This window comes from Aspergillus homomorphus (assembly GCF_003184865.1).
Source record: "Aspergillus homomorphus CBS 101889 unplaced genomic scaffold BO97scaffold_35, whole genome shotgun sequence".
Taxonomy (NCBI): domain Eukaryota; kingdom Fungi; phylum Ascomycota; class Eurotiomycetes; order Eurotiales; family Aspergillaceae; genus Aspergillus; species Aspergillus homomorphus.
The window spans coordinates 105038-132312 of NW_020291921.1; the positions used below are offsets into that span (position 1 = coordinate 105038).

General features: G+C 51.8%; 4 protein-coding genes across 4 annotated transcripts; 1 reads left to right on the forward strand and 3 right to left on the reverse strand.

Annotated features, from left to right (window-relative positions):
* Window positions 1-54: 54 nt before the first annotated feature.
* On the reverse strand, window positions 55-6535 carry BO97DRAFT_436615 (uncharacterized protein; the record flags this gene model as incomplete). The annotated part of the gene is made up of 5 exons (XM_025697797.1): window positions 55-1551; window positions 1613-1758; window positions 5328-5368; window positions 5441-6174; window positions 6287-6535. 5 exons carry the CDS (start codon window positions 6533-6535, stop codon window positions 55-57), a joined length of 2667 nt encoding a protein of 888 aa, XP_025548865.1.
* Window positions 6536-8775: 2240 nt separating this feature from the next.
* On the forward strand, window positions 8776-10049 carry BO97DRAFT_427133 (40S ribosomal protein eS6; the record flags this gene model as incomplete). The annotated part of the gene is made up of 6 exons (XM_025697179.1): window positions 8776-8880; window positions 9058-9130; window positions 9298-9318; window positions 9391-9489; window positions 9565-9883; window positions 9953-10049. 6 exons carry the CDS (start codon window positions 8776-8778, stop codon window positions 10047-10049), a joined length of 714 nt encoding a protein of 237 aa, XP_025548866.1.
* A 1879-nt stretch (window positions 10050-11928) lies between these two features.
* On the reverse strand, window positions 11929-13431 carry BO97DRAFT_159035 (ribose-phosphate diphosphokinase). Its single transcript, XM_025690208.1, has 4 exons — window positions 13283-13431; window positions 13118-13209; window positions 12661-13033; window positions 11929-12604 (listed from the first exon to the last, which is right to left on the reverse strand). The coding sequence occupies exons 1-4, from the start codon at window positions 13351-13353 to the stop codon at window positions 12178-12180; spliced, it is 963 nt and encodes a 320-aa protein (XP_025548867.1). The 5' UTR covers window positions 13354-13431; the 3' UTR covers window positions 11929-12177.
* A 628-nt stretch (window positions 13432-14059) lies between these two features.
* Window positions 14060-26651, reverse strand: tom1 (E3 ubiquitin-protein ligase TOM1). Its single transcript, XM_025690209.1, has 5 exons — window positions 26442-26651; window positions 22470-26355; window positions 18547-22401; window positions 14236-18486; window positions 14060-14175 (listed from the first exon to the last, which is right to left on the reverse strand). Exons 1-5 carry the CDS (start codon window positions 26487-26489, stop codon window positions 14081-14083), a joined length of 12135 nt encoding a protein of 4044 aa, XP_025548868.1. The 5' UTR covers window positions 26490-26651; the 3' UTR covers window positions 14060-14080.
* Between the last annotated feature and the right edge of the window lie 624 nt (window positions 26652-27275).

A 27275-nucleotide genomic window follows, 5' to 3' on the forward strand; every position in this document is an offset into this window, starting at 1 on the left:
TTATAGTAGCAGCGGCAGCGAGGAAAACAAATGCAAAGAAGACAGATGGGAGGATCACTGTGTGAGGAAGTCCTCAATCTCAAAGCTCACTCTTTTCATGATCTTCTCCTCCATTTCCCGCGAAGAAGATGCGGCACGGCGCACCACGATCGTCCGCGCGTCCTGCAGACGAACCTCAACGGGGTTGCCCCCGTAGCGGTCCAGCTCCTCCTTCTCGCACTCGCGGATGTAGACCGTGATGTCCGGCCCCACGCATGCGCGCCACAGGGACGCCATCCACTGCCAATGGTCCAGCGGGGCGTACGAGTCGCCGATCTGCACGGAGCATGCAAATGCATCCGCTGTGGTCAGTTGATACCGCGGGATAAGCGCGACGGGCACCCGGTCGGTGTTGGGCTCGGCTGAGGGTGCCGACGGGGATGCGTCCTCCCGCTGCTGTTGTTCCGGCGAGTTGATCTGCATCTCGGCGGTCTTGGGTATGATTGTCCGAGGTGAGACGCCGGTGAGGTGCTCCTCGTCGACGGCTTTGGGCTCGGACGTCTCCCGCGTGGGTTTGACGAAGTCGATGATCCGGTCGGAGATGCGGTGCCATTCGGAGATAATGTTGAGGTAGTCGACCGTGGCATCCCCCATCTGCCCCGAATCCGAGTAGCTCTTGCGCGGGTCGACCTCCGGTCCTGTGAAGGTGCTGGTTCGATATCGCCCTTCCTTCTGCAGGCTGTTGTTGAGGTGCTCCACCATGGCCTTGACCAGAGCCGGATCCTGGCCATCTATCGCGATCACGGGCCCCCGTCGTGGCGCAGTGTTGCCGTGGTAGGGCGGTGCGAGAGGCGGCGATATCTTGGCGAGGACCTTGATCTTGTTGAGAAATGGGATCGTCATCACCGTAGCCTCGAGGGTGGACCCGTCCCGAGCGAAGGGGGTCATCGGGGTCATGGCTCCTGCTTGCGGAGGGACGGCGGTGGTTTGCAGGGGCGGGAGCTTGAGGCTCGGATCCGGTGGAGTAAACTCCTTGACATTTCGAATGGGTCTCTGCGGTGGGGCCAACGGAAGAAAGCCCCTGGTGTCTGCGACAGTCGAGTGAGGTGTATACGGGGAGACGGGGTACGGGGAGTCAGGGCTCCGGTCGCGCTGGATGTTGTTCTTGAATGGGATCTGCGGATTGTAGCGGCGACGCTTGTTGTCGGGAGACCGACTGCCACTCTCCTCGAAATGACGCTGCCGAGGCGACTGTGATTCCCCGGTTGGCGCAATGCGAATCACCCCTGGGGCTCGATCCATGTCCTTTGACCGACCCTGGCTGCTGCGCACGGTGACGGTCTCAATCTGGGAGGTGATGCCATTGAAACCCGACGTGCTGGGCGTGAAAGGCGGCGCGTCCGGTGATACGGGCGGGTTCATAACTCGGCCACCGCATCGGCTGCAGACTGTGGAGCCGGGCGGGTTATGGCTGATGCCAGAGCTGGCGTTACGGGAACTCCCATCCCGGCCGTAGCGACGAGGCTGATATCTGTACTCCGGATATTGCTGCTGATGGCGGGCTTTCTCTTCCTACAGGGTCGACGAGGTCAACAAGGAGTGCTCAATCAACCGGGATCGTTGATAAACCCACCTCTGCTAGAGCCTTCCATGTGTCTTTCGTCTCCTGAGGCAGTTTTCTCCACTGCTCTCCAATGATCTTGGAGATCTCAGGGTTGGCAAGCCCCGGGTGTTGGGCCACGACTGATGCTTGCCAGTGCTGACGGTACAGGATGAAAGCTGCAGTTCCTCTGGTCAGCAGGTTGAAAACGTTGTGATAGACAGGTACTGCTGCTATCTCTGGGCTTATAGTTACACACCGTTTCTGGGCCGGGGGATCTTTGGGTCCGGTTGGCAGAGACAGAAATTAGCTGCTGATTCCCTTGGGGTCGGCGCCACTGATTTGACCGGACTGGACGAGGACGAGCGTTCTGACAGGGAAGACCGTTCCCGAAGAGGAATGGGCTTGGAGGTCAAGAGTGCCGTTGGCTTTGAAGCGTCGATCGAAGCCACTCCGGGGACAGCCTTATTCATGGCCATCTTGTACCGGTTGAAGGCCATATGAGCATTGGGTAAGCTATCGGCATACCGACGATGGCCCCCGAACGAAGCGGCGTCGCGATGATGGTGGTCCATCATGGACATTTTCGAGTAACCGTCATTCATGATTTTATGATCGAGGAGACTACCCGTGGATAGAGGCAGCGTGGCTGGGGGAGGATCATATCGTAACGCAGGGGGCTTGGGAAGAACTCGATCAAAAGACATTTAAGAAGATACTACTGTGAGAGGGGAGGGGGTTTGTCGACGAAGTATCTTAGGTGAGCAAAGAAAGGCGCGTGAAGATGATGATTGTGGTCCGGGTGAAGTGAAAGGACGGAACGACCGATGAAAGAGAGAAGAAGGGGGGGTGGGAAAGAATTATAGAGGCAAGAATCTGGATTAGGGACGAAAGAAAGGAATAGAGGCGAAGTTAAAGCTGATGAAAGAAAGACATGCGGATTGCGGATATCAAGCAGAATGGGCTGAGCAGACAGGCAAAAACGAACGACGTGCCTCGTGCTTGGGAAAGTAGCTGGATTGGCAATGTTGGGTCTTTTCACGAATAATAGTAGAAATAAAAATCGTGATGGAAATAATAATAATGACGACAATAATAATGATGACAATAATAATAATAATAATAATCCCAATAAACGAAGGGTAAGGGATTTGTGTTTTCTCTTTTGTTTTCCCTTGGGGCGTCAAGGGTAGGGTTGGGTTGGTTTGCCTTTGCTTTTCTTTATCGGGGATACTTCTTAGTCTTTTTCTTTCTCTCATTCGATTTTCATATTTTCTAGGGCGTAGGAGGAGGAGGGAGGGAGGGAGAGGGGGGAGGAAGGACTCTGACAATGAACGATAGGATGTTTCTATTGAAACCAAACCTACCAAGAGGGAGGGCGCCGGGGAATAAAGCCGGAGGGGATTTTGGCTTTCTGAAGTGCTTTGTTATAAAGACCTACTATCTTTGGACCCCGTGCCTTAACTTTTTTCTACCTACTTTTCCCCCTACTACGTCTTAGTCTACATGAAATCACCTAATCCTGGAACCGGGGTTTCTTTGTCTGTGTTTGCCAGGATGAGCCGAAGACCAGCAGCGTTAGTCGGGGACCCGCACCGCGAGACCGATTAGTTCTTCTCGAGGACTAGATGGAACCTCAAACCTCTACTGGTGGGATACAGACTGCCATGCTGCATACTACAATCGAAGGGAACCGCAATGGGTAGTCCGTAGCTGCCGAGCAGTTGACATCATAAACTCGACTATAATGGGGGAATGGGGGAAGGAAACCATCTCAGGTAACAAAGGAGATGGGATAATGACGGGGTTGATTGTCGCCAGGGAAGGGAAGAAGAAGGGTGAGTCATCAACAGCCCACAAACAAACAGGATAAGTGAGGTGACAAGAGGAGACCCAGTGATGACCTACTTACCAATTTCCTAATCATCTATGATGATGATGGTGATGATGGATGATGATGATGAGAGTGAAGAAGGAGGAAAGAGGAAGATGGCGGATGGATGGATGGACTTACAGGATGGAAGGGTATTGTTTTCAATGTTTCCTTTGTTCTGGCCGAACGTCCGCATGCGGTGGACGGCTGGCATCCGAGGCCAATCAGGACAGGATGCAGGCCCCCCTTCTCAGTCCGTTCAGTCTGTGTTGAGTGTGAGAATAAGTTGTGGACAGGGGATTCGCTCCACCGCCAATGTGACACATGCTCAATTGGGTCTTGGGTGTGAAAGACTCAGGTTTGATTGCCCCCCTCTCTCTCCCCTCTGCTGTTCCATTCCCGCCCGCCCATGAATACTTACTTCCCTTCATCTCTAGTTGCCTACAAAATACTGACTTCTGACAATGAAGTCATAATCAAATAGGTGAAGAGGTGGGTATCTGAGGTATAGAGCACATAATCAATACTACCTTGCAAGCAAGAAGACATCATTGTAAATCTTGCTTTGAAGATGCATTGATCCCCGATCCAGATCCAGACCCAGACCCGGACCATCCGTCCGTTCATCGCCGCGCGGGCTCATTCCCCAGGTACCGGTACCTGAGCCTTGGGCCCCAGCAGTTTAACAAAAAGCTAACAGGCCAAGCGGAAACTAGCGGTCTCACATCCGGCTCTCTGCCTATTTTACCTCCATAGGCAACAGACCGCGACTGATAGTTCATTTGCTTGAGTTACGAGGTTCATCATCAGCTAGTGACTGATCGTCCCGAGGCTGTCTGACAGCCGCTCGAACCACCCCCCTCTCACTTCTTTGATTCAAACACATTCAAACAAAGGGAAGAAGCAAATATCATAAGGTACTTTGATGTACTGTACTTTCTTAAACGAGACAAACCACACCAATCCAGCAGTGAAGGGCCTCCCTCAGACCCCCACCCCACTAATCTCCCGCCTGTTGTTCCTACCGGCCATCTTGTCTTGCACAAAGAATCAAAGAATCCTACTCACTGAAAGTCACTGAAGTCACTTCTCATCTTGCATCATTGCCCGCTAAACCTGAATCCAGGCTCCTTCCAGGCCTTTGAGGAGTGGGTTGGTGATCCATTGACACGTTGAGGTTGCAGGGCCCCAGTCTTTCTTTCCTCCATTCCGCATCCCTGGCACAGCTCATCCAAGTCACGTTACAAGCACGTTACAACCACCATCATCCTCGCCCGAACTGGAGCAAGACTTAGCCGACGTCACGACCTCTTTCTGCGGCGGTCTTTTGGTTCTTCTCAGTGAGACATACCACCTCGCCAATCCCTGCTTCAGATCTGAGGCCGTGCCTGAAACCTTTGAATCCGGCCAGGGTCCAGTTCAGTTCAGCTGTTATCCCAATCGGAATGGAATGATCCTATCCGGTGCTTTCCACTGGTGACGCCACAAGACCCAGTCTCACACAAGCATCGAATGGCCTGCAATAGCGTGCAGGGCTCGATAGAGAGAGCTGAGAGCCCAAGCCGGACCCCGTGGTCGCCGTTCTCCGTGCAGCGTTTGATAGTTTCGGGAACCGGCCAGTGTTTACCGATAACATTTGTCTACAGGTCATCACTTCCTGCAGAGCAAATTACAACTACGTGAGCATGGCCAGGATGCCCATCGAAGGGAGAAGTTGAACCATTTCTTTGTGTGGGTTATTCTTCTCATTTTTTTTTCTGTTGGTCTTTTTCTCTCATTTGTTGTGTATGACGGGGGTTTTCTTTCCTTTTGTTCGTGTAAAAGAGTTTTTTTACCGCAGCCACATCTCCTGAATCCCGTGAAAGACTTCCATGCCCAAAAGTCGGTGCGCGGACGGGCCCAGATGCATTTCGTTCCTGAGAGAGAAATGGTCATGGTCAGCCTACCAACTCGAGTCAACAGCGCCAAGCATAATGCCTTGTTCTTACCAAAACAGAAACTTCTCGGGACGGTCACACTGTTTCGTCTCTGATGTCACCATCCACTGCTGGCTGCTCTGGACGCAGGCATCGTCTACATTTTCCCAGCCAGGGTCCTCGTTCTTGCCCAGCCCGTTGGTTTCCTCGATCCCAACCACGAAGAGCTGCCAGTCGCGGATCTGGTCGGCAAGGAACGCATTCGTATCGAACAGGTAGATCGTGCCATTGCCCCATCCATCGGCTCTCTCGCGCAGGTGGATGTTCCAGTAGTCGGACATGCTGATGGCGTCTTTCTGTTTGGCCTGATGTTGTTCGGCCTGGGCCCGGAAGGCCGGCAAGAGGGTCACATCCGGGGTCAAGGTCAGGATGAGTTTCAAATCGTTGTTGCCCCAAAGCTCCGCCAGCAGATTGAGCTGATCCATGATCACGTCCAGCGTGTGGTCGATCGAGTGGGTCGCCTCTTTGTATGTCTTGCCGACAACATTCCACAAGTCCCACACGCCAAAGGAGAGGATGACAATGGTCCGGTTCTGACGGGTGCCGATCGCTTCTGCGCTCATCGCCTGCATGGCTTCTGTCTCGGCCGCCAACCAATGGCCGACCTGCGCTTTCAAGTCGGCCAGGGGCGACTTGTATAGGTTGAGTAGCGAGCCCGAGAGCTCCGTGTTATCTACGACCGAGCCAATGTAATTTCCACTCAAGGACTTGGCGGTTTCGGCCAGGTTCTCATGGTGACATGAAAACTACAATTACCCCAGTGAGGAGCAAAGGGGGACGCGATTAGCCTCTTGTCTGTCCTACCTAGCCCAGCTCTCAAACTCTCAATAAGGGCACCCAAGACAGCAAACAACTTACCGAGGAACACAACCATTCGGTCCAAACGGACCCTTGATGAATCTCAGCGGCATTGTTGTCGCTCCAAGAATCGCCGAAGACAACTAGTCGGCGGTCGAATGACGCCGTCGGTTGAAGCTTGGCCGATGGCTCATCATTATCGGCCACCACCCGTCGATAATAGTGTTGAGAGGCGAGAAACGAGGCCGAAAGCAGGATACTGCATATCGCCAAGGCGCATACGGCGTGAAACTTGCTAAAGAGGCGCATGAGTACGGGACATCAAGGGCCCGTGAACAAAGAGGACGAAACGGGCGACAAGAATTGCGACAAGGAAAAGGGTGGTGGTGAAGAGGGCTTTGCGCGCGCGCGCCGGACGAAGCCGATAGACACTGAAGCGACCGGCCGATTGATTGTCTTTGTTGCGGGCGAGCGAACTGCAGCCGACAAGGAGGGCTTTGCGCAATCGGCGATTCTCAAAGGAAGTTTCTCTTTAAGGTTGGTTGGTGTAAGATAAGCAAGCAAGAAAAAAAATACGAAGAACCCTAGTATACGTAGTAAAGAGAAAAGGGAACAGAAAGACAAGAGAGGAAAAGTGGTAGTGGGCAAGGTAGGTAGGAATCGCTGCGCTTCAGGTCAGTAAGCAAGCGTTGTTGTCGCCGACAAACTAGCCAGCAGGGACTTTTTCCTGCTTTTCCCCCTAAAAATCAAATGGACCCGACAAAGAGAAGACGACGTCGTCGTCTTCCGGCGGTACCGCAGACGATAAATTAGCGTGGCGATAGACAGCGAGCGAACCCGGTTAAGTGGAGACGCAAGATTGGAGAACGTACGAGTTTCTGTGAGCGTGAACGAGTACGAGAATGGGGGGGTGAGGGGGGAATGATTCTTGGAGAAGAGGATGAAAGGGTGAGAGCAAGCAGGAAAGGAAAAATAGAAAGGAAGACTCGCCCCCAGCTTTCAAGGAATTATATTCTACGTACGTACATCTATCTATTCTTCAGGATTACATTGGGTGGTGGGTGGTGAGGGGAAGAAGAAGAGTAACAGTAACCATTCAAGACCATGCTATTATTGTCTATCAGCATCCGGCATCATGTTGGTACTGGAGTACATGGAGGTGCTGCCTCATGGCCGCAATAAGGCTGTCAAATCAGCTGCCAGTTAGTGGCCGCGCGGCGGGCTTCGGAACGGTAACCAGTCGCGTGCTTCTCTTGGCTTGGGGGGAAAAAGTTGGAGGAGGGTTGCGTCAGTGACTAAAATGGTGACAGTCTGTTTATTGCCTACGTCGTAGTACGTACATGCAGTAGATTAGGTCTAGTCAGATGGGCAAGAGAAAACTGGGGCGTAAGTCAAGTCAAGGAACAGAAGGGAATCTGCCCCGTTATCATTGTTTCCTTATACTGAGGATATGTACTGTGCATAATAGAATAGAAATGTGTAGACTACCCTCAATCCATTCATCCTATCTACCGATCTACCGATCTACCGCATCTCCCCATCTGCAGAATGCCACACACACACCCACGACAAAACCCATTGACTTACCCGGTATGCGGCGGCCCCCCCCTTCTCCGCTTCAAAAAGGCCGCTATCACACAATAGTCAATCTGGACCGAAACTCCGATGATGATTTCGGGATGTTGGAGAATTGACAATCCACCAACTACAAAGTACAGAAAGGCACCTGGGGTGGTGGGAATGATTATGGTCCTGATCGGTTTGCTGCATTGAGAATCCTTGGTAGATAGGCAGGAAGGAGAAGGTTTCAGGGGGGTTGGATGTGTCGTTGCTTGGTAGTGGGCGGGCTATGACTAGTAGTATAATGAAAGCTGGCGACCCGCATGAGCCATTGGCGAGAACAAGTGAGGTGACAATAGGTATGTGCGCTGCTGTTGCTGCTGCTGTTAGCCAGGGCATGACTGACATGCGATTGGGAGGGTTCCAGGACTATTGACTTGTCGTGGACTACATGTCAAAGTTGCCCTTGCCCTTGTCTTATAACAGCTACCAATGATGGGGTTGCAATGTGAAAGGCAAGATGGTGGTGGTTATGTTGTCAGAGGAGACCTAGAGTTCAATATAGCGGGACCTAAATAGTTACCTTATTCATCAGAGCTGGAAGTGGAAGGCCGAAAGAGGAGGCGTGTTTTTTCTTTTGAAAAAAAAAAAAAAAAAAAAAAAAAAAAAGGAGCCCTGAGAGATCGAGTGCCTGCCTGGATACCTGAAATGCAGGCCTTACCTGGCTGGTGTCGAGGAGAGCCTAGCCGGGGCTTTGTTGATGCCTTTTTTTGCAGGCCGCAGCACAATCAGGTGCCGTCGGCTGACATAAGAGCCCTACCGAGGGCGCTAGCGCATAATGGGCTAGCGGCATTAGTCATCCGCCCACACAGGGAAATCTCGCTACACCACCAAAAAAATCCCACGACGAACGAGTCCCCGACGACCTGAACCTCATCGACCTGTCGACAAACCCGCGCCCTCCGTCTTGACCGCGCAGCCCCGTCAAGATGAAGCTCAACATCTCCTACCCGGCCAATGGGTCTCAGAAGATCATCGAGATCGACGATGAGCGCAAGCTCCGTCCCTTCATGGAGAAGCGCATGGGAACCGAAGTCAGCATTACCCTCTCCTCCCCTGTTTGAAATGGCACAAGACAAGCAAAGGACGCACTCGGAAACCACAACAAATGAACACCCAAGAATCCTTCAGAACCATACACACACGATCACACACTCAGCGGAAATGGATGAACAGAAATGACTGATTGGGATGAATTTTTGCAATCACAGGTCCCCGGCGACTCCCTCGGTGACGAATTCAAGGGCTACCTCCTCAAGATCACCGGTGGTAACGACAAGCAAGGTACGGATTGGAAACGCCTGTTATCTTCGTCTTTCATCTGCTGCGCCGAATGGGGAGGATCAGGAAAAGTGTGGGGAAGGACTGAGTGGAGGAACGCGCGCAGCAGATTGAAACGACTTGTGTTATCCATTTTGTGTCCAGACCGAAATGCTAACTCATCTCGATAGGTTTCCCCATGAAGCAGGGTGGTATGTACCGACCGAGAAAACAACACTGCAACGCCAACTCATACAGAAGACTTACCGATTCGCCTTGAACAGTTCTCCTTCCTACCCGTACCCGCCTCCTCCTCGCCGAGGGCCACAGCTGCTACCGCCCCCGCCGCACTGGTGAGCGCAAGCGCAAGAGTGTCCGTGGTGGTATGTTGTACCGATCCGAATCCTGAGCATGAACTGGACGGGGATGTGTGTTGACAAGCCATGTTTTCTCCACAGCCATCACCGGTCAGGATCTCGCCGTTCTCGCCCTGAGCATCGTCAAGCAGGGTGAGGGTGAGCTCCCCGGTCTCACCGACACCGTTGTCCCCAAGAGACTCGGCCCCAAGCGTGCCACCAAGATCCGTCGTTTCTTCGGTCTCGACAAGAAGGATGATGTCCGCAAGTTCGTCATCCGCCGTACCGTCACCCGTGAGGGCAAGGCCGACTACACCAAGGCCCCCAAGATCCAGCGTCTGGTCACTCCCCAGCGCCTCCAGCGCAAGCGCCAAAGGGTTGCCCTCAAGCGCCGCCGCGCTGAGGCTGCTCGCGATGCTGCGTAAGTTTCCCCGCCTCACGACCCTTAGGGGGTTTATGGCATTGAAACTCATTCTAACATCTGCAACAGTAACGACTACGCCAAGCTCCTTGCCGGCCGTGTCCACGAGGAGAAGGCCAAGCGTGACGAGCTCCGCAAGCGCAGAGCCTCTTCGATGAGAAAGTAAATGTTTTTCGTCCACGGGGAATAATGGCCGGGTCCTCCCGTCGTCTCGGTTCGGGTGCATGTTGACATTGCAGAGGGAAGAGAAGGGGTTCGGGACGGAAATCTCAGCAATGGGAAGGGGATTTTCCTCCTTCCATCTCGCTACCCTGTCTTGTTCGTGCACTCCAATGGTCGGGACGACGAAGCCCCCCCGGCTCCTTGGGGAAAGGAAAACGGAAAGGAGAAAGGGGGAGGAGATTATGGGCGTCTGCGGGACCGAGACTTTGGCGTGCCAATTTATTTGTTTTATCCAAAAAAATGGAAATGCAATATCCCAAACCTTTTACGGACATGATAAAGGAAAAAATGTGAAAGGTGTTTCTTTTTTTATGTTATTTCCTTACTGCTTCATCACCCGTGATATGGAGGGGGAGGTTCTGCCACTTTTCTAATACCCTGGAGGTTGGCAGTGTGGCACAGATAGAGACAAGAATTTTTCCCAAGGTCGCTTTCGCCCTTGGTTCCGCAGATAACCTTTCTTTTTCATTCTTCCAGTCTCTGGAGATAGAACGTTAGCCGCTACGACTTCCCACTTGACATGCCTCATAAACGAAATCTGTCTTTTGTTTTTCAGAGTATTGTATCCCAACGCACGGTACACCGAGTACACCACCGATCGCACACCACCTGCATCAACCTTGGAACAGATCAAAGACTCTACCACCTCTAATAATAACTATCAATGCAGCAAATCCCGTATCGAATGCCTCCCTCGCGACACAGCCATACCAACCAAGCAACAATTATAGGTAACCTTGAACCTTGAAAGTAGTGGAATCATCCAATGTGCGGGCTCCACCCACAAACCCGCCCAATTGCGGAGGGCCAGCCTTTTTACCCTTATCAATCTCCTAACTTAACCACTTAACCCTCGTCCGTCGGTTTATCTGGCCCGGTCTTTGGCCCAGGGGATTTGGTTATTGCCTTCTCATTATGGTATCACCACCACCACCACCACCACTTCGTCCGTCATAACGGTGGTGAATCATAAGCGTTACTTTGCTGTCTACCTCGTTGGCCCGAACTTCCCCTCAATCGAGAAAGGGGAGAGGCGGGGAGTAGAGAGAGCATACTCAACAGTTGTTGATACAAATCATCGTGGTTTCCCAGTATAGCAGAAACAAATGTGTGGCTTTCATTGAGATCTGCACAAAGCCTAGGGGTAGGACTGCTCAACGATCCTCTCTAATCTCTACAAACTCAAGCTAGTGTTATAAGCAAGGTAAGGGACCTGATTTTGGCTTCTTTGGATAGATGTCCATGGTGCTATATAGGGGAAGCTGGGGTCGGGGAAATCAGATCCGTTTACGAGTCCTTATCTTGCTGTCTGGAATGCTGTCTTTGGCTCGGGACTATGAGGTATAAAACAAAGCCCTGGCGCTGGAAGGTATTACCTTTGCAGTTGTAGGTCGCAGAAGAACTCGTGGCAGACATCGCGAACCTACCTTCTTCGCATTATGAGTTAGTAGTATCCGATATCACATGCCAAACTTTGGCATCGCTAGTAAATCTGCGACATGGCGTCCACCAACGAAATACTACCATCGACATGCAAATCCAGATAACTCTATCAGGTCCATTTCATATTTCATTCCGCTCATAAAAGGGTACTGGTGCTGGTGGGAGTTTGAGAAAAATAGGGCAAAACTCCGAGAGGGGGTTGTGGATATATGTACATTTGCTTGAATTTGAGGTTGATAAACAAAGCAGGGAAAAAAAAAAGAAAACAGGTGAAGAAGAAAATATCAACCTCGACTTTTCCCCTTTGTGAAGTTCTCGACCTTTTCGTATCCGCCCATCCGTCCGTCCATCCGTCCGATCCTCACTATCTCATGTGTTTCATGCAAGTCTCATAACCCAGAAATGCCGCATCAAAAGAAGAAAAATAGAGAAAAGAGAGATGCGGCAAGGAGGGACTAGTGCATTCCGTCCGAAGCCATAGTAGCATAGACTGGAGCTCCGGCGTCAAAGACAATCTAGCCCTCCTTGTAGCATCCATGGAAGAACAAGCTTCTGTTGCAGACTGTAGTTTCCGTAAGAAGCAATGGCTGTCGCCTTCACCTTCATACTATCGAGAACCATTGACGCATTTAGGCGACGGCGTGAGAGAACAGGAAGCTAACAGATTCACCGTTGTGCGTACGTCTGCAAGCCTCAGCAAGGGTGGGGCTGATGTCGATGGTCTCGATCTTGTCGCACTGCTCCTTCTTCTCGGCGTGGGGGACGGTGTTGGTCACAACGACGCGGCTGAGGCAGCTGTTATTGATGTTCTCGGTGGCCTTCCCAGAGAGGATACCGTGAACGACGATAGCGTTGACCTCTTTGGCACCGTGCTGCATGACTGTGTCGGCGGCCTTGACGAGGGTACCGCAGGTGTCAGCCATGTCGTCGACGATGATGGCGATCTTGTCCTTGACGTTACCGACGAGGACCATGCGCGAGACCTCGTTGGGGCGGGGACGCTCCTTGTGAATCAGGGCAAATTGGAGGTCAAGGCGGTCGGCAATAGCGGTCGCACTGTTCACCATTAGAAACATCGTTCGTCATTTATCACAGCAGTGTCAATTGCTTACCGCTTGGCACCACCTGCATCAGGACTGACAATGACGCAATTGGTCACATCCAAGTGTTCCCGGATCCACTTCAGCATGCTAGGCTCGGCGTACAAGTTGTCGACGGGGACGTTGAAGAAGCCCTGGATCTGACTGGCGTGCAAGTCCATGGTAATGACATGGTTGCAGCCGGCCGTCTGGAGCATGTTGGCCATGAGCTTGGCGGTAATCGGCGCACGGCTCTTATCTTTCTTATCTTGACGCGCATAAGGGAAGTTAGGAATGACAGCTGTGATACGTCTAGCGGATGCGGTTTTGCAGGCATTGATCATGATAAGCAGCTCCATCAGGCCGTCGTTGATGTCATTCGGGCGCGTCGACTGCAAGATGAAGACTGCAAATGAAGGTCCTTATTAGCCCCAAGCCCTTTTCCTTACCTAGCAAAGAGGCGGAAGAAGGGGGAAGGTGAGAACGATACCATCCTCGTCTCGCACGCTTTCACCGATCGTGACGCTGGTTTCCTGGTTGGAGTATTGGAGGACCATGATCTTGGTCAATTCAATGCCAAGCCTGCCGGTCAAAGCAACTTGTTAGCCCATGATATGCAGCAGGCCCAAGATAAGGCTCCTTCTATAGCGCATACCGAGCAGCCACGAGATTCGCAAGCTCGGGGTGACTGTTACCAGTCAAGAGCTTGATTGAGTTGGTTGCCATTTTGAGTCGAGATGTGAGAGTTCCGGGGTGGATCGCGAGAACGGGAAGGTGATTGAGACGGTATCCGAGGCGAAGCGAGGTTTCAGGGAAGAGAGAATTGACAATGTCAGTGACCAAGATAGAGCATGCCCGTAAGAGAGGAGAGTCCCATAGACCGGGGAGAAGACAATCAACTGAAGGAGTCAAAGTTCAGATCGAATGCCCCGCCGGCAGGTGACTTTTTCGCCCAGCAGAAAAAAATGCCATCCCGTGACCCCGGACCCACTTCCCCTTACCGCCTCCAGAGTTCCGAACTGGAAGGTGATTGGCTGAGTAATCCAGTCTACGAGGTTCGAGTAACTATACGGAAACTGCAATTGTATTGGATTGTGACCAGGACTGATGGGGAGAAAGTACATAAGCGTAGAAAATAAACCTTTAGACACAGAATCATGGAACAACAAATTGTGAAAGAAAGCAAGTAGAAGGGGAAGCTCTGGACCAACCTAGAGTCCGTAACAAAGCCATCTGACCTGCACTTCAAATGACTTTTGTCGACGGAGTTCTCTGGCCCTGGCCACGCCTCCACAATGATAACAAACCCATCAGCCCAGCATTGTACAAATTAGTCAAAATGAAAAGTTTTCACGAAAACGCCACCATATGCTTCGGCATTAGAGAGATGAGAAAGCATGTTGAATCATGACCCAGTGTTCAAGCAAACAAAAGATAGATGAGCGCCGTCATTTTATGCAAACCCGAAATATTCACTGCCGGCAGTCACCGCCGTGTACAGGCGTTGCCTCAAAGTCTCGTAGCTCTCATACTCGGGCAGATCAAGTTCTATAGCTGGAAGTTAGCATGCAGGGCTTTTTGAAATCGAGGGTCTGTGTGCACACTTACGGTTGAAACACGTGTGGGAACTTGGCAGGCGATCCTTGTTGCCGTAATCCCGATGGATATTGAATCGGCTGACTCCATTCATACCCTCCAGTTCCTTGAAGCCGTTCAATGGTACCTTACTCGTGCCCGTGACGAACTGTAAGAGTTTGGCCCGCTCTTCCAAGTCGAATGAGCGGACAGCACGCCAGAACCATTGAATCTGCGGCGAAGAGGCTGAATAGTTGTGGTATTCAGTGTTGACCTTCCAGTCGTCAACGTCGATTTCAGGCAAACCAGAGATCAGCAACTCGAGCTCCTGCTCGTTGAAGATTGAAATCAGATCGGCAGGAATGATCTCATGGAAACCCTTTAGGAAGTTGTCTAGTTGCTCCTTGACGGATCCAATCAAACGATAATCAACGACACGTTGTACGTATTCCTCCTTGTTTTCTTCGGTGACGGGGATGTTGCTACCGTTCTCAATAAGGTCGATTACCTGCTTTTCACCAAAGGCATCCGTCTCGACAGCAAACGTCTCGGTAATAATGTCTGTGATATCGTTCTCGAGCATCCACAGAAGAGACTTATAGTAATCGAGATCCAAAGTCTCCATGTCCTTGATAGACACTGACCGACTGAGAATGCACTTGTAGACTGCGCGACTGAAGTGGCAGTCAAGGACGCGGCCTTCATACAAGGCCTTGCCGATGATCCGTCCAATAAACTTGAAGAACATGAGATGCTCGGAATTGACACCACTTAGGCGGTTAGGGTGGAACGTAGTTCGGTCCGAAGCAACAGGGATGAACAGAGCGTAGTTGGGGTTGAACATGCCACGCGCGAGGACTTGGAACCATTCTCTAGTCACACCACCTGCATCGACACCCTCCTCACCATGGAAGCGCACGTTCAATTTTCCAAACTTGAGCTCGTCCGCCGTCTTGAAATACAGAGACTTGAATGAGTCGAGGAAAACTTGATCACGTCTAACAGACAGCTGGAGAGGCGGGTGAGGATGACGAGGCTCCGCACCACGAGAGTGCAAGCGTCGTGTAAAGTAGTTGCGCTTGTTGTCGAACTCGAGTACCTTAGGGTTCTTGACCAGTAGCGAGAATGTGCCACTCATTAGTCGGGGGTTCTGACGGACGAGCTCGTTCAGAATCTTGCGATGCTCCTCGGTGAACTTGAAGAAAAGACTCTCCATATTGAGACCCGTATCTACTGAAGTGCTCGCAACCGAAAGCTCACGGCTGTTACGCGAGATAGACGTATCCTTCAGCGTGGTGTTCTTGCACACGACCATCAAGGCTTCAATTAGAGGCAGAAGAATCGTCGCGACATTTAGCATATTCTCTTTCTGTCGGATAACGGTCAAGCATTCACTCAATCTGGTCCACAATGGTCCAAATGTGGCACATTCGTACAAAGTTTGCATGACGTCCTCTTTGGCAGCACTGTTCTCAGGCTCAATTCCTTTGATCTTGTCGGCGCGGTTGGGATCAAATAGATAGTCTAGCGCCGTCAAGACTCGCAACAGTTTGGCCTGATCGGAGCTGGCTGGGGAGAATTTGGCCAATGCCAAACCCTGCATATCAGTGCCAGTCCGGGCCTGATGAATGTGCGACAACAGTTCGTCTAGGTCTGTAAGGATGACTGTACTCAAAGTTTGAGCCTGTCTGACCAGCTCGTTTCCAATGATGTCCCTTGCTCCCGGGACAGCAGACAGGTTGTTGATGGTAGACAGCGTGTCTCTGAACGTCTTGCCATTGCACTCGCGGGCTGCAAGAATATGCACCACCAATTGTAGATTATGATCAGGGACAACGGGTGGCTCAATAACCTTCTTCTTATGCTTCTCCTCCTCAGTCGAACTCTTTGCCTTGTCACTTGTGATGGCGTCAGTCGAGGCCCCCTCTTCGGTAGGTACCGACGTCTGAGTGGTCTCGACCGTCGGGACTGGAGCATCCGTCATCGTGGCATCTGCGGTAGAGCTTGGTTGTTCCATAGAAGCGCCTTGCTGCTGCTCGCTAGAGGTTTGCTCAGGCTGTGCTTGCTCGGATTTCTTGCCTTTACTCTCTTCCTCTTGCCTCTCTTTTTCACGTCGAAGTAAAAGAGTCAGAGGCTGAGTAATGCTGCTCAAGAGACTGGATAACTGCTCCATGCAGTTGGGGTTCTCCATAATCAGCCTGCGGTCGAGAAGAGACAACAGTGCATTGAGCGCAAACTTGTTTGCCTTGTTCTCCTTGCCCTTGCCTTTGCGGAACGCCTTGAGCTTTAGTGAAGACGATGAGTCGTGCTCCGTAAGGAAGAACCATGCGATATGGGGATTGTATTGAGACAGGAATGACAGGGTTCCCAAGCATTGCTGCACCACCATGGTCGGAGTGACTTCATTGCTGACGTTCGATGAGGCCTGGAACGAAAAGTTGCGCTTGATGGATTGAGGCGTCTTCTGAACAGAAGATGGCTTGGCGCGAAGCGAGAGCTGAGCAAAGCTACGTTCAATGGCAGAAACATCCCCACTTCCATCTTGCAAGACAGAAAGAAGGAGACTGATGACTTCAACCCTGTTCTGACGGTTTTCACATACGTTGTGTAGAATGTCATTCAGTTGATGACGGGCATTTCCTTGGAGAGGCATGAACATCAGACGCAGTAATGTAGCAACGCCGGCTTTGTCAAGCATTTGGACGATTTGACGCCGCTGCTGTTTCTTCGGCTCTTGATCATCAGCTGGTTCATTCCTATGGCGGTGCTCAACTCTGGTGACATCGTCGAATTGCTCCAGACGTCTGCCGGGCAAAGCACGAGCTTCAGCGACAAACTCCGGACCCAGGGTCGCAAGGACTTCTTCAGGTTGATCAGCAAGGATAGCCTGTCGCAAAGAGGGATTAAGGGTTGCGAAGAAATCGGGTACATCCATCTCGCCGGCGTGGACCTGGGTGCCTTCGGTCGTAGCTTGTCTGCGTGCACTGTCACGCTCACGGCGGCGACGATCAGCTGCCTCTTGCTGCAGTAATTCATCGCGAATCTCCGGAGGCAGAGCTTCCAAGAATTCTTGATTGATCTCAGTGGGCTCCTCGCCAGCTGCAGCAGCTTGGGAACGTTGCTCGGCGAGCTGCTGCATGATGACTTCCTCCCTTAGTTCTTCAGGTAGGGCTTCCAGATATTCGGGGTCGATTTCCATTCCGGTGATATCAACCTGACGTCCTCTGATTGTCGTGTGCACACGAGGTGCGGGCTCCGATGGACCTGATTCCGCTTGGACTGGCTCAGCAGCTTGGGCGTCTGCACCGGTTTGCTGCACATCGTCCATTGGCTCTGTGTCAACACCCGCGGCCCGGCGCTCTGCTTCCTGACGCTCAAGTTCTTGCTGCCTCCGGGCATTCTCTTCTTCTTCCTTTTGCTTGCGCTCTTTTTCCTCTTGCTCGCGTGCAATACGCTCTTGACGCTCACGCTCTGCACGTTCTTCTTCCTTCCGCTTGCGTTCTTCTTCTGCCTGTTTCTCAAGTCTCTTTCCTTCCTCAATGGCTGGTGGGACCAGAACCTTCAGGAGCGAATTAATCACGCGCTGCGTCTTCTCGACGTAGTTGTTACTGAACAGGATGCGAGCCTCCTCTTGCCACCGGGTCCTGGTAGGGGCTAAAGCGAAGCTCACAGCCTGGGAGGGATCGTCTCTAGACCGAGAAGGTGCGGTCTGCTGTCGACCGAGCCCGAAAATGTCTTGAATACGGCTAGGAAGAATAGCGCGCCGGTCGACATGAACATGGATACCATCCGGACGAGTGACAACACCAAATCCAGGAGCTCCTTGATTCCCGATGGCTTGCATGATTGCATTCATGAAGCTCACAGGACTGTCCATGGGGAGAAGACGGCCCGTTGATACAGGCTCCATGCCATGGACCCAATCAGTGAATGCCTCATTACCGGGCCCGCGAGGTTGGCCAGTAGCGTCAGAGCCACGGTCAGTACGAACAAGAAGAGGATTCGTTCCGTCGTCAGCGCCCCCTCGGGTGGGAACTTGTGTTCGGTGAAGCCGGTATGGCGGAATAGGAACAATGCCGTGGCGATTGGGAACAATTCCTGTGACAGCAGCCCAGGCTGGTTGAGTGCCACGGAATCGGTGGTGATGGCCGCGGGGAGGGTGATCGTCACCGTCCCAGCCCCATGGGTCAATGAGATCATCCTCGTCGTCGAACCCTTGATAGGAGCCTTGATCATCATCGGCATCCTCGAGTTCCTCCTCTAATTCATCAATTTCCTCATCGTCTGGTACGAAATTAGTACACCATAAAATACAGTAACAGAGGAGAAACTGGGGCTACTCACCTTCATCTTCCGCCAACTCATCGTCGACCATATCGTCATGCATGTCGTCAAGGCTATCAGCTTGCAAACCTTCAACGCCACCGGCAGCCTCGTTGAGGACTCGGAACAAGTCATCAAACCGCTGTCCATCGCCACGTTGATCGGCTTGTCTGATACCATCTAGCTCGTCTTCGAACTGATTCATGATCTCAGCTTCCTCGTCGTCTTCAGACATGTCTTCGCTTTCCCATTCGTCCTCATCTCCTTCCTCCAGACTGTCGTTGTCATGGTCACCAGTGATTTCACCTGCAAGGATATCGTCATCATCCATCTCAGAGACGTCGTCATCCTCATCATCGTCCTCGTCGTCTTCATCATCTTCCTCGTCATCGTCGTCATCAAGAACGACTTCGATGTCCATGCCGTTGTCACCGGGAAGACCCTCAATAGGCCCCATGCCCTCAATCTCATCTTCATCACTCACCACCTCGCCATCATCTTCTGGCAATTCATCGTCGTAGTCCATTTCTTCGTCATATTCATCGTCATACATTTCATCATCTTCCTCCTCGGACTCTTCAGAGCTCGTTTCTTCTTCATGACGAGGCTCCAGCATGCCAAGCGTAGAATGGCGGAACAGGTCAGGGGTCTCTTCACGGTCCTCCTCAATATCCGATACCGATGTGGCCGATGAGATCTCGTCGTCCTCGGTTTCGCCTAGGGTAGATATATCTGACGTTTCGCTTAGAATGACCGCTGTTTGTGTGAGTTTGTTTAGAGGCCGTAGGATATACTTGATGACCCGTTTAGATGCCGGGAAGTTGAGATCGATCTCTGCGACCGAGGCGGTGAGGGCAGAAATGAAATGCTTCTCGAACATGGTCTTCGCTAGCTGCCTGGTAGACGATGGAAAAGCCGAGTCCCCTGAGACGAATGCGTACCCGCTGAGCATTTTGTCGAACAGATCCGCAAGAGACATCAATCTGGAGTACTTTGCATCCAATGGCTCGCTTGAAGTGTTCGCCTCTTTGTAAGATCGTAGCGCATGCTCCAGAACGAACCTCCTGACGAAGGCGAGTTCGGGCTCGTCATCTTCGTTGAGATTCTGCTCGTTACGGCGCCTTCCGGGCCCGCCAAACTCACCGGTTTTAGTGCACAGAGCAACAAGCACACGCATTGTCCAAGCAGACGTGTTGCTGCGCTTTTTGAACGCAACGGATTCATCATGTTCCATGGTCCCAACAGGTACGAGGACGTTGAGGAGATAATTCAAGATTCCGGAGCGAGGCTTCGAAGGAGTTGTTGCGAGAGGATCTGCTTTGCGTGAGAAGTTGATGAATTCCACCTTGGTTCTATTGTATGACGAAAGAAGCTCCGTCAAGCATTGTAGGAGGAAGCAGCGATAGATATAAATGGGGTGATCATCAGCCTTGAAAACAGGCTTATCTAATTTCTTGGAGCTTCGGCTGCCTTGTGCGTCATTACTAGTGACTGATGGCAGTGGCTCGTCAACGGACATCTCAACATCGGTCTGTGTCTCGGACTGATCTGGAGCAGTTGGGTCTGCAGTTTCGGCTGGGGGTTCCTTGTCATCGACATCTTTGTAAGACAAGAGCTCAGAGAGGAGATAGTGGATGACACCATCTGGGTTCTCAACCACAGGTGGTTTGAGATCAGTAGCCTTCGGCTTATCTTTATCCTCGGCAGTTGACGCCTCGCCGGACCGACCCTCAGCGCTGCTCGAATTCTCGGCTCCTTGCTTAGCTGTGGACGAAGTCTGTGGGCTATTGTTCTTGTCATTCTTTAGCACGAGGACCTGGGGGCGTTGCCGATTATCAAATCGCTGTAGCTTGAGTTTTTCGTTGGTAACCTCTACAAAGATCTCAGGAGACCTCAGCACAAGATGATACATCTGCCGTACATAGCCGGTGGTGTCAATTTGGCGAGCAGACTTGGCTTCGAAATTGGAAACAATTTCACTCCTCATTATCTGGCGAATTGTGTCCTCATCTTCCACAATATGTCTCAGAATCAACATGAAAGCTGCCTGCAACTTTTCATTCGTGGCACTGGACAACTGCTTGACCATGACGAACAATCGCTGCAGGCTGCGCTTCTCGCCTAAGCGGACGGCGATGTTGCGGCTCCGAGTGAGGATCACGAGAATTCGGCAAATGGAAAGAGCCAAAGTGTCATCTTTCCCAACCCTAGGCAGGACTTCGACTAATGCCTCGAACAATTGCATCTTCTGGTCTGGTGAAACAAGCGCATCTTCCAGGTGAGCAGGTGTCTCGTCGTCTGCATTTGCAACATCGTTGCCCGGTAATGTCCAGCGAATCTGAGGAGGCTGACAGTCATCTGAAAGCAGTTTTTCAAGGACAAGCAATACATGCCCGATCCAGGGGAACGTTTCATCCGTGGTTCTCTCTGGAGTTACTTGGATAAACCCAAGGAAGGTCGAGAAACAAGCTTTGAGCTCTCCCAAGGCAGCATTGTACATGTCGCGGTCTTGGACAACCAAAGCAAGAAGATGAGCATAGGCGGCTACCTTCTTGCCAGCTGCCTGGAAATTATCCATCTGTAGTGAGACTAGGGACTGAACCAAGATCTCGCCAACCTCTCTTCGGAAGCTTTCTGGATCGCGATGTTTCCTGGTAGCAGACGCGATGAGGTCGGCCAACTCGAAAGACACATCGTGGTGCTCGTTGAGAACGTCCAAACAGCGCTCAATCAAATTTGATCGAACCTTCTCACGTTCTTTGTCCAGGTCTTCGATGGTGACCACCTCGCGTCGCCTTGTCGGCTGTTCCGAACGCTGCTCAGCAGATTGAGGGGCTGTTTGATTTGAGGGTCCGGAAAGACTGCCTTCAGCAGCTGAAGTGTTGCGTGTGATCATGCTTGAGGGATGTCCACGGCCGTCATCCCCTAATCCGTGCTCGTCGTTAAGGATATGAGTCAGTGCTCGTGCTAAGAATTCCGTGCCAGCACTGACTTCACTCTCTTCGTTTCTATCTTGATTCTGCTCATGACGTGATCCGTCGTCTGTCGGTCGGCTCGAAGCCTGTTGCAAAAGCCTGGCAAGCGTAGACCCACCGAGCATCCCGCTGCTGCCGAACGGAGAGTCACTTGCAGCATCTTCAGCTGGCTCGCCTTCGGATGACAAGAACGAACGGATAGACTCGATGTCGTTAGGTGGCGGCGATGCTCTTTCCGGGGCCCGCAACCAGCTTTGTGCCCTACAGTATTCTTCGGCAGCGCCGAGCTGGTTGTAGCATCGATACATTGCCTCCTTCGCAAGATCGCTGTCGAAGCCTTTCTCCAAGAGTCCATTGAAGCGATCCTTGACTATGACAAAGGCTCGTCGACTTACGTCAACCAAGGCAGGCGGTGTATCGGATTGTCGAGCTGCTCCCGCCTCATGCTCTCCATCCAGCGAGGAGCGTAAGATATCAATCAGACACTTGACCACAGAACTAGACGACTGAGTCGCGAAATCAGAATTCCACATTTCACGAGCCATTGGCAAGATTTCCATCCGGAGGTCAACAAGGAACTGGGCTGGTTGAAAGTAATCTGGTCGGTCTCGGTCCCGATCACCGCTTGTTGTCATTGCTTGGGTTTGGCTAGAGTCGATTATATTCTTGCCTGACGCGAGCTCAGAGAAGAAACCAAGAATAATCTTGATACCACCGTATGCAGAGGTGAGTCTCGCAGAGACATCCGTCTCAGACTCTGGAACATTTTCGGGTGGCGTGAGCGCCTTCACTTCTTGCACAAAGAGGTCGCAAATATCTTTCATCGCTTTCAAGCCTTGGAGTCTTTTGAATGCGAATAGCACCATTGTCAAATAGTGTGCATGTGGACGATCTGGCGTAACTATATTATAGAAAGAATTAGTTGTTCTGTTGTTAATGGTCAAGATTCGTGTAAAAATAGACACTCACCCTCGAAAAGCAGGTGTGAGAATGAAGAGAGTATGACTATGAGGTAAGCGAAGCGTAGTTTCGAGCTCTGACTTGATTTCGGAGGCTGGAACTGCAACTGCTCAAGCACAGCGTGCGCAATAGCCTCGGCCACCGAGGTTGCGTTCGATTTCTGGTATTGATCGTATCTCTTCTTTCCGCTTAGACCAAGACCTAGATTGTGGAAAAATCCCGTAATAGAGGAGGGCAACGAGCTCAAGAGGTAGCGAAGAGCTTGCGCATTCTTGAAAGCCACTCCGTTATCAGGTGCCTTGGGCGAGCTCACTTTTGTCTCCTGCGCACCACCTACTTGAGCAGTATCGCTGGCAGCTGAGCTCTCGACTTGGGAGTCCCCGCTGGGGCCATGAGCACCATCGCCGGGAGTTGGCTGCGCCTGAGCATCTGTAGACTTCTCGGAAGAACTAGCGCCAGATTGGTGTACTTTCGTGGCCTGATCCCAAGTATCAGGTATGTTCTTCTCGAGCAAAATCTCCTCCCAAACACAAGCGGCATGCAGCCCTCCCAGTTTCTTAACAAGAGAACAATAGTGGTCGGCTAGATTCACTTGAACGAAGATAGGGAGCTGTAGACTTGGTCGAGATTGGTACAAGGGCATGGAGAATATTTCGCGAAGGAAGTCTGTCAAAACAAGAGCCGCACCCATGTGCTTGACCAGATAGGTCCCATTCGTCAAAACGGGATGAAGCGCCGCTTTGCCCTGTTCCTCCGACCCAGACTGAGACGATTGCCTTATCAAAGGACTGAAGAAGCCATTGCGAAGATTCTCGGACTCCTGCCAGAAATCAGAGAGCCTGTCGATCGCTCGCTCGGTCCGCTGCAGAAGCGATGGTACGACCACATGGGGTTTGGTTTCTGCCAGCATGTGCACGAGAACAGCAAGCTCTTGATTGGCCTCCGTATTATGGAAATCGAAGGGAAGGCTCTGCAGCATCGCAAAGTCCAGGATGAACTCCGCGGCGCCGGACTCAATGAAAGATGTGCAGTTGGCTTGGTTCTCAAAGAACGCACCCAAAAATCGAACAACAGGATAGAGGTAGTCTGTAGCCGTAAGACCACTATCATCTGTATCCTTGGGTTCAAGTTCGTCGTCTGAGTTCGGCAGAATCTGACTTAGGTCGCCAACCTGTAACTTTCCGCCGTTCGGAAGCAGGTCGGAGTTCAGATACGGAACCCCAAGCGAAGACTGAGCATCAGAAATGTCTTGGACTTCACCTCCGATCGCGTTCAAAAGATGAGAAGTTGATCCCGCAAGAACAGGCTTGCCCTGCTGGCCTTCCGTCCACAACTTCGCTCCCATACCATGTGACCAGGCTTTAGATTTGCAAAGAAGCCCCACACGGGCGACCATCACTATGACAGCAGTCATGACATGAGATTTCAACGCTGGATGGTGACGCACGAGCTCGTCAAAGGTAGTGCCTAAGGAGCGGACCAGATTAGGATCGTCTTTCAAACACTTCACATGCTCCGGGTTCTCGAATATTTCGAAGAAGCTCTCCAAAGCATGAGACGATTGAAACAGGTCCAATCCTGATGAATTAAGGCAAATGGCTCCGAATGCTGAAGGCACGCAAGAAAGAGCCTCTGCGGCAGACATAATCCCTGGAGCCAGTCGCGCATTTTTCGGTCGTGCAATGCTATAGACTCGGGGGGCTTTGTCCTTGTTCGTTTTGGTTTCAGATGCTCCAATACTTGTGGCAGTTGAAGGCTCAACTCCAGCGGAGACATCCTCTACCTCGGCTGCTGGCTTTTCAGCGACCTTCAGCTCGGAGAACGTGACTGCTTCCAACAGACTTCTACTAAGTCCAGCCTCAGCAATGACTGCGTAACTGGTGGGCTCGTTATGGATGAAACTGCTGAGGATATTGACTGCATTGCTCCAGACATGAGAGCCAAACACCCGGGCATTCTCAAGCACCAGCCTCAGGGACGTCAGTAGCTGAGGCGAGTCGATCAGGTTTCGAAGGACACGGTCAAAGCCACCGCCATTGTGTTGCATGATGTGATTGACAAAACGGAACATCCAACGAAGGGTTTGTTGCTGGAAATAAGGTATTTGATAGTCAATAGAAGGTGTCTTGTGCTGCGGGGGAAGTCCTGTTCCTTGTTTTACATGCTCGAAAGAAGATTTGGTTTCATGATCGATCAAGTCTGAGATTGCATCAAATCCCTTCGAACTAGTAAGAGTACCAAGTGCATCACGAACTGCGTGGACGAAGGTATCCAGGAATTCCATGACCCTGGAGTAGACACGGCGGGCCTTTTCAGTCCGTAGCTTCAAGACATCCACGAACATTGGGATCAAACCGGCGGAAACAAGGGTCTCGGGAGTCCTGGAGCTCGAACCGGGCAGCGTCCGCAACAAGGCAAGCAAAGCATCCCGCCACTCATCCTGGCTACCGTCATCGTGCTCATTGTCCTCAGCGCCCAGCTCGTTGACTACTTTCCGGGTGAGAAACATCAAAACACCATGATTCACATTCACACTTAAAGCAGCACAAACGTCAATAGCACGAGCCTTGTGTTTCGCAAGGGCATCAAGGGCTTGGAGCGCCAATGTCTGCACAGTCCGTGAGACTTCCAAATCACCACTCGCTCCAAGATGAACAAGTTCGGCTAATTGAAAAGCAAGCTGGAGACGCTTGGGCTGCTCCATATCATACTGAAGTATCTTCTGTTGGAACAGCGGCTCAGGGTATACATAAGCCAGATTGGTGAGGGCAAGGATTCGGGTAGCCAAGATCTGCTCTCTGCTGGCTCGAGATGTTGCCAATCCTTGAGCAGTGCGGATTTTGTGTAGTAGTTCATACTTGGACTCATCTGGAACCTCTCCCACATGTGCCGCCACAAGATCTTCAGCCTTGGACGATGAGATCTTTGAGTAAGGAATATCAAGATTCGTCCCGCCTCGTAGCGCTTCGTCTGGCTTCGCAGGGGTGGCGATCACAGAACTGGGTGATTCCTCGGTAGTGGACAGACGACTCAAGCGCGGTGTGGGGTGAGTATGACTCCTACGCAGCGGTGTTGGGGTAGTAGGGGGCTGCACTGAAGGGCCGCCGTTACCGGCTTCAAATAACGCCTTTGCTGGCTCCGATGTTCCAGATGGATAATAAAGCAGCCGCACGTTTCCCCACTCATCCCAGCTGTCATTCTCGCGTGTCAAGGTGACTAGATCATTCGCATTGTGTTTAGTCTGGGGTCCTTTCTCCTTCACCTTAACTCCAGCAGCAGGCGACACCCCAGTCATGTTAGGGACGGAAGGACGAGGGAACGGCGCAGCGATCTTTTGCAATTTCTCCAAGTCAATATTGTAGTGAGCTGCTAGCAAGCTCTGCTGAAGATGGGAGCCACCCCGATGACGTGAATGATACCTCTGTGCCAGACAGAGCGACAGGCGTAGAGTCGACTGGAGGAGGGAAGGCGATGTGGTGTTGAGAAGGTCTCCGAGGCGTTCACTGCTGCCATACAGGCTGCGGTTGCCGCATTTTTCCAGCAAGAGCCGGGAAAAGTCGATGATCACCTCCAGCAACTCCCTATCTCCTTCAGGCCCATACTGAAGAGCCTCCAGCTTGGAATCGACATCCTCTGAAGCTTCAGCATTGTCACCTGCCGCATAGCACTGTACCAAGAAGTCTCTGCGGAATGACTTGGTCTGCGGGCCTTGGTTGAGGGTATAGGTTTCAATTACAGATGCAAGAATCTCATCGAATCGGTTGAGAACGTTGATCCAATGATACAAGTCGCCTCTGGGGAAGGGCCATAGACGAGAGAAGCTGTTGAGATGCGAGGGGAGCTCGGGGATCGAGATAGTCGTAGCACGAGTGATGAATTCCGCTAGATATGGTGACTGAATGCGAAGAGAGCGAGAAAATTTTTCAGTTAGGCTTCACATCAACAGTGATGGCACGCGGGGTTAGGGTAAGAGGTACTTACGATCGTGGCTTCATGTTTCTGGCTCGCGACCTTTTTAATTCTCCCCATGATTACGGTTGTGGGAGCTGGTAATCATGAGGGGTTGTACAGGATTTGATGGACACCTCTTGAAGAGGGTGGGGGTGGTTGGCCGTGTAGACCGGGTCGCGGAGCAAGTCGCGAGAAGGCCTTATGACGTTTTTTTCCGGCTCCCTTCTGCCTCCGGCAAATTCAAAGAGTGAAGCGGTCAGGTAAACAGCTCGGAGCGTTGGGCGCGAGTTTGAAGAAAGAATGCGAAGAACTCTGCCCGACCGAAAAAGTTGAGAGTGGGAGAACGTAGAAGATAAGGTAAGGATCGGGAGGAGCGGCGTTCGTACTGTACCGCTGGCGATGATCAAGGATGACAGGGAACGGTGCAGGTCGTTGCCCTGAAACTCTGATCTCGATTTGGGAGGATCTTAGAAGTCGAGAAGGGAAAAGAATCGATAGCCACGCCTTGGTTAAAGGGTGGGAGAAGAATGTGTTGTTGATGAGAAAGGAGAAGGAGGTGGGGAGGGGAAGTACTGGGTGAGAGGAAGAGGAGGAGGAGAAGGAAGAGTGTTGCTTGCAGCTGGAAGGTTCGTGAAATTATGCCGATAATGGACTGGGCGGGAGCTTCTCTGGCGGGCGGGCGCGGCTTTGGCAGTTCCAAGTTAGGACGCCGCTCTCCCTCCAGTCTCCCCTTCAAGGTTCAACTCGCAGTTGGAGCGTCCGGAGCGGGTCTTCTTCTTTCCCCGCCGCCAACATTCAATTTATTGCATAGAGTCTAAGGCGGAACTGAGGCTCATGGCTGAAGGCCCTACGCGACAAAGTGAA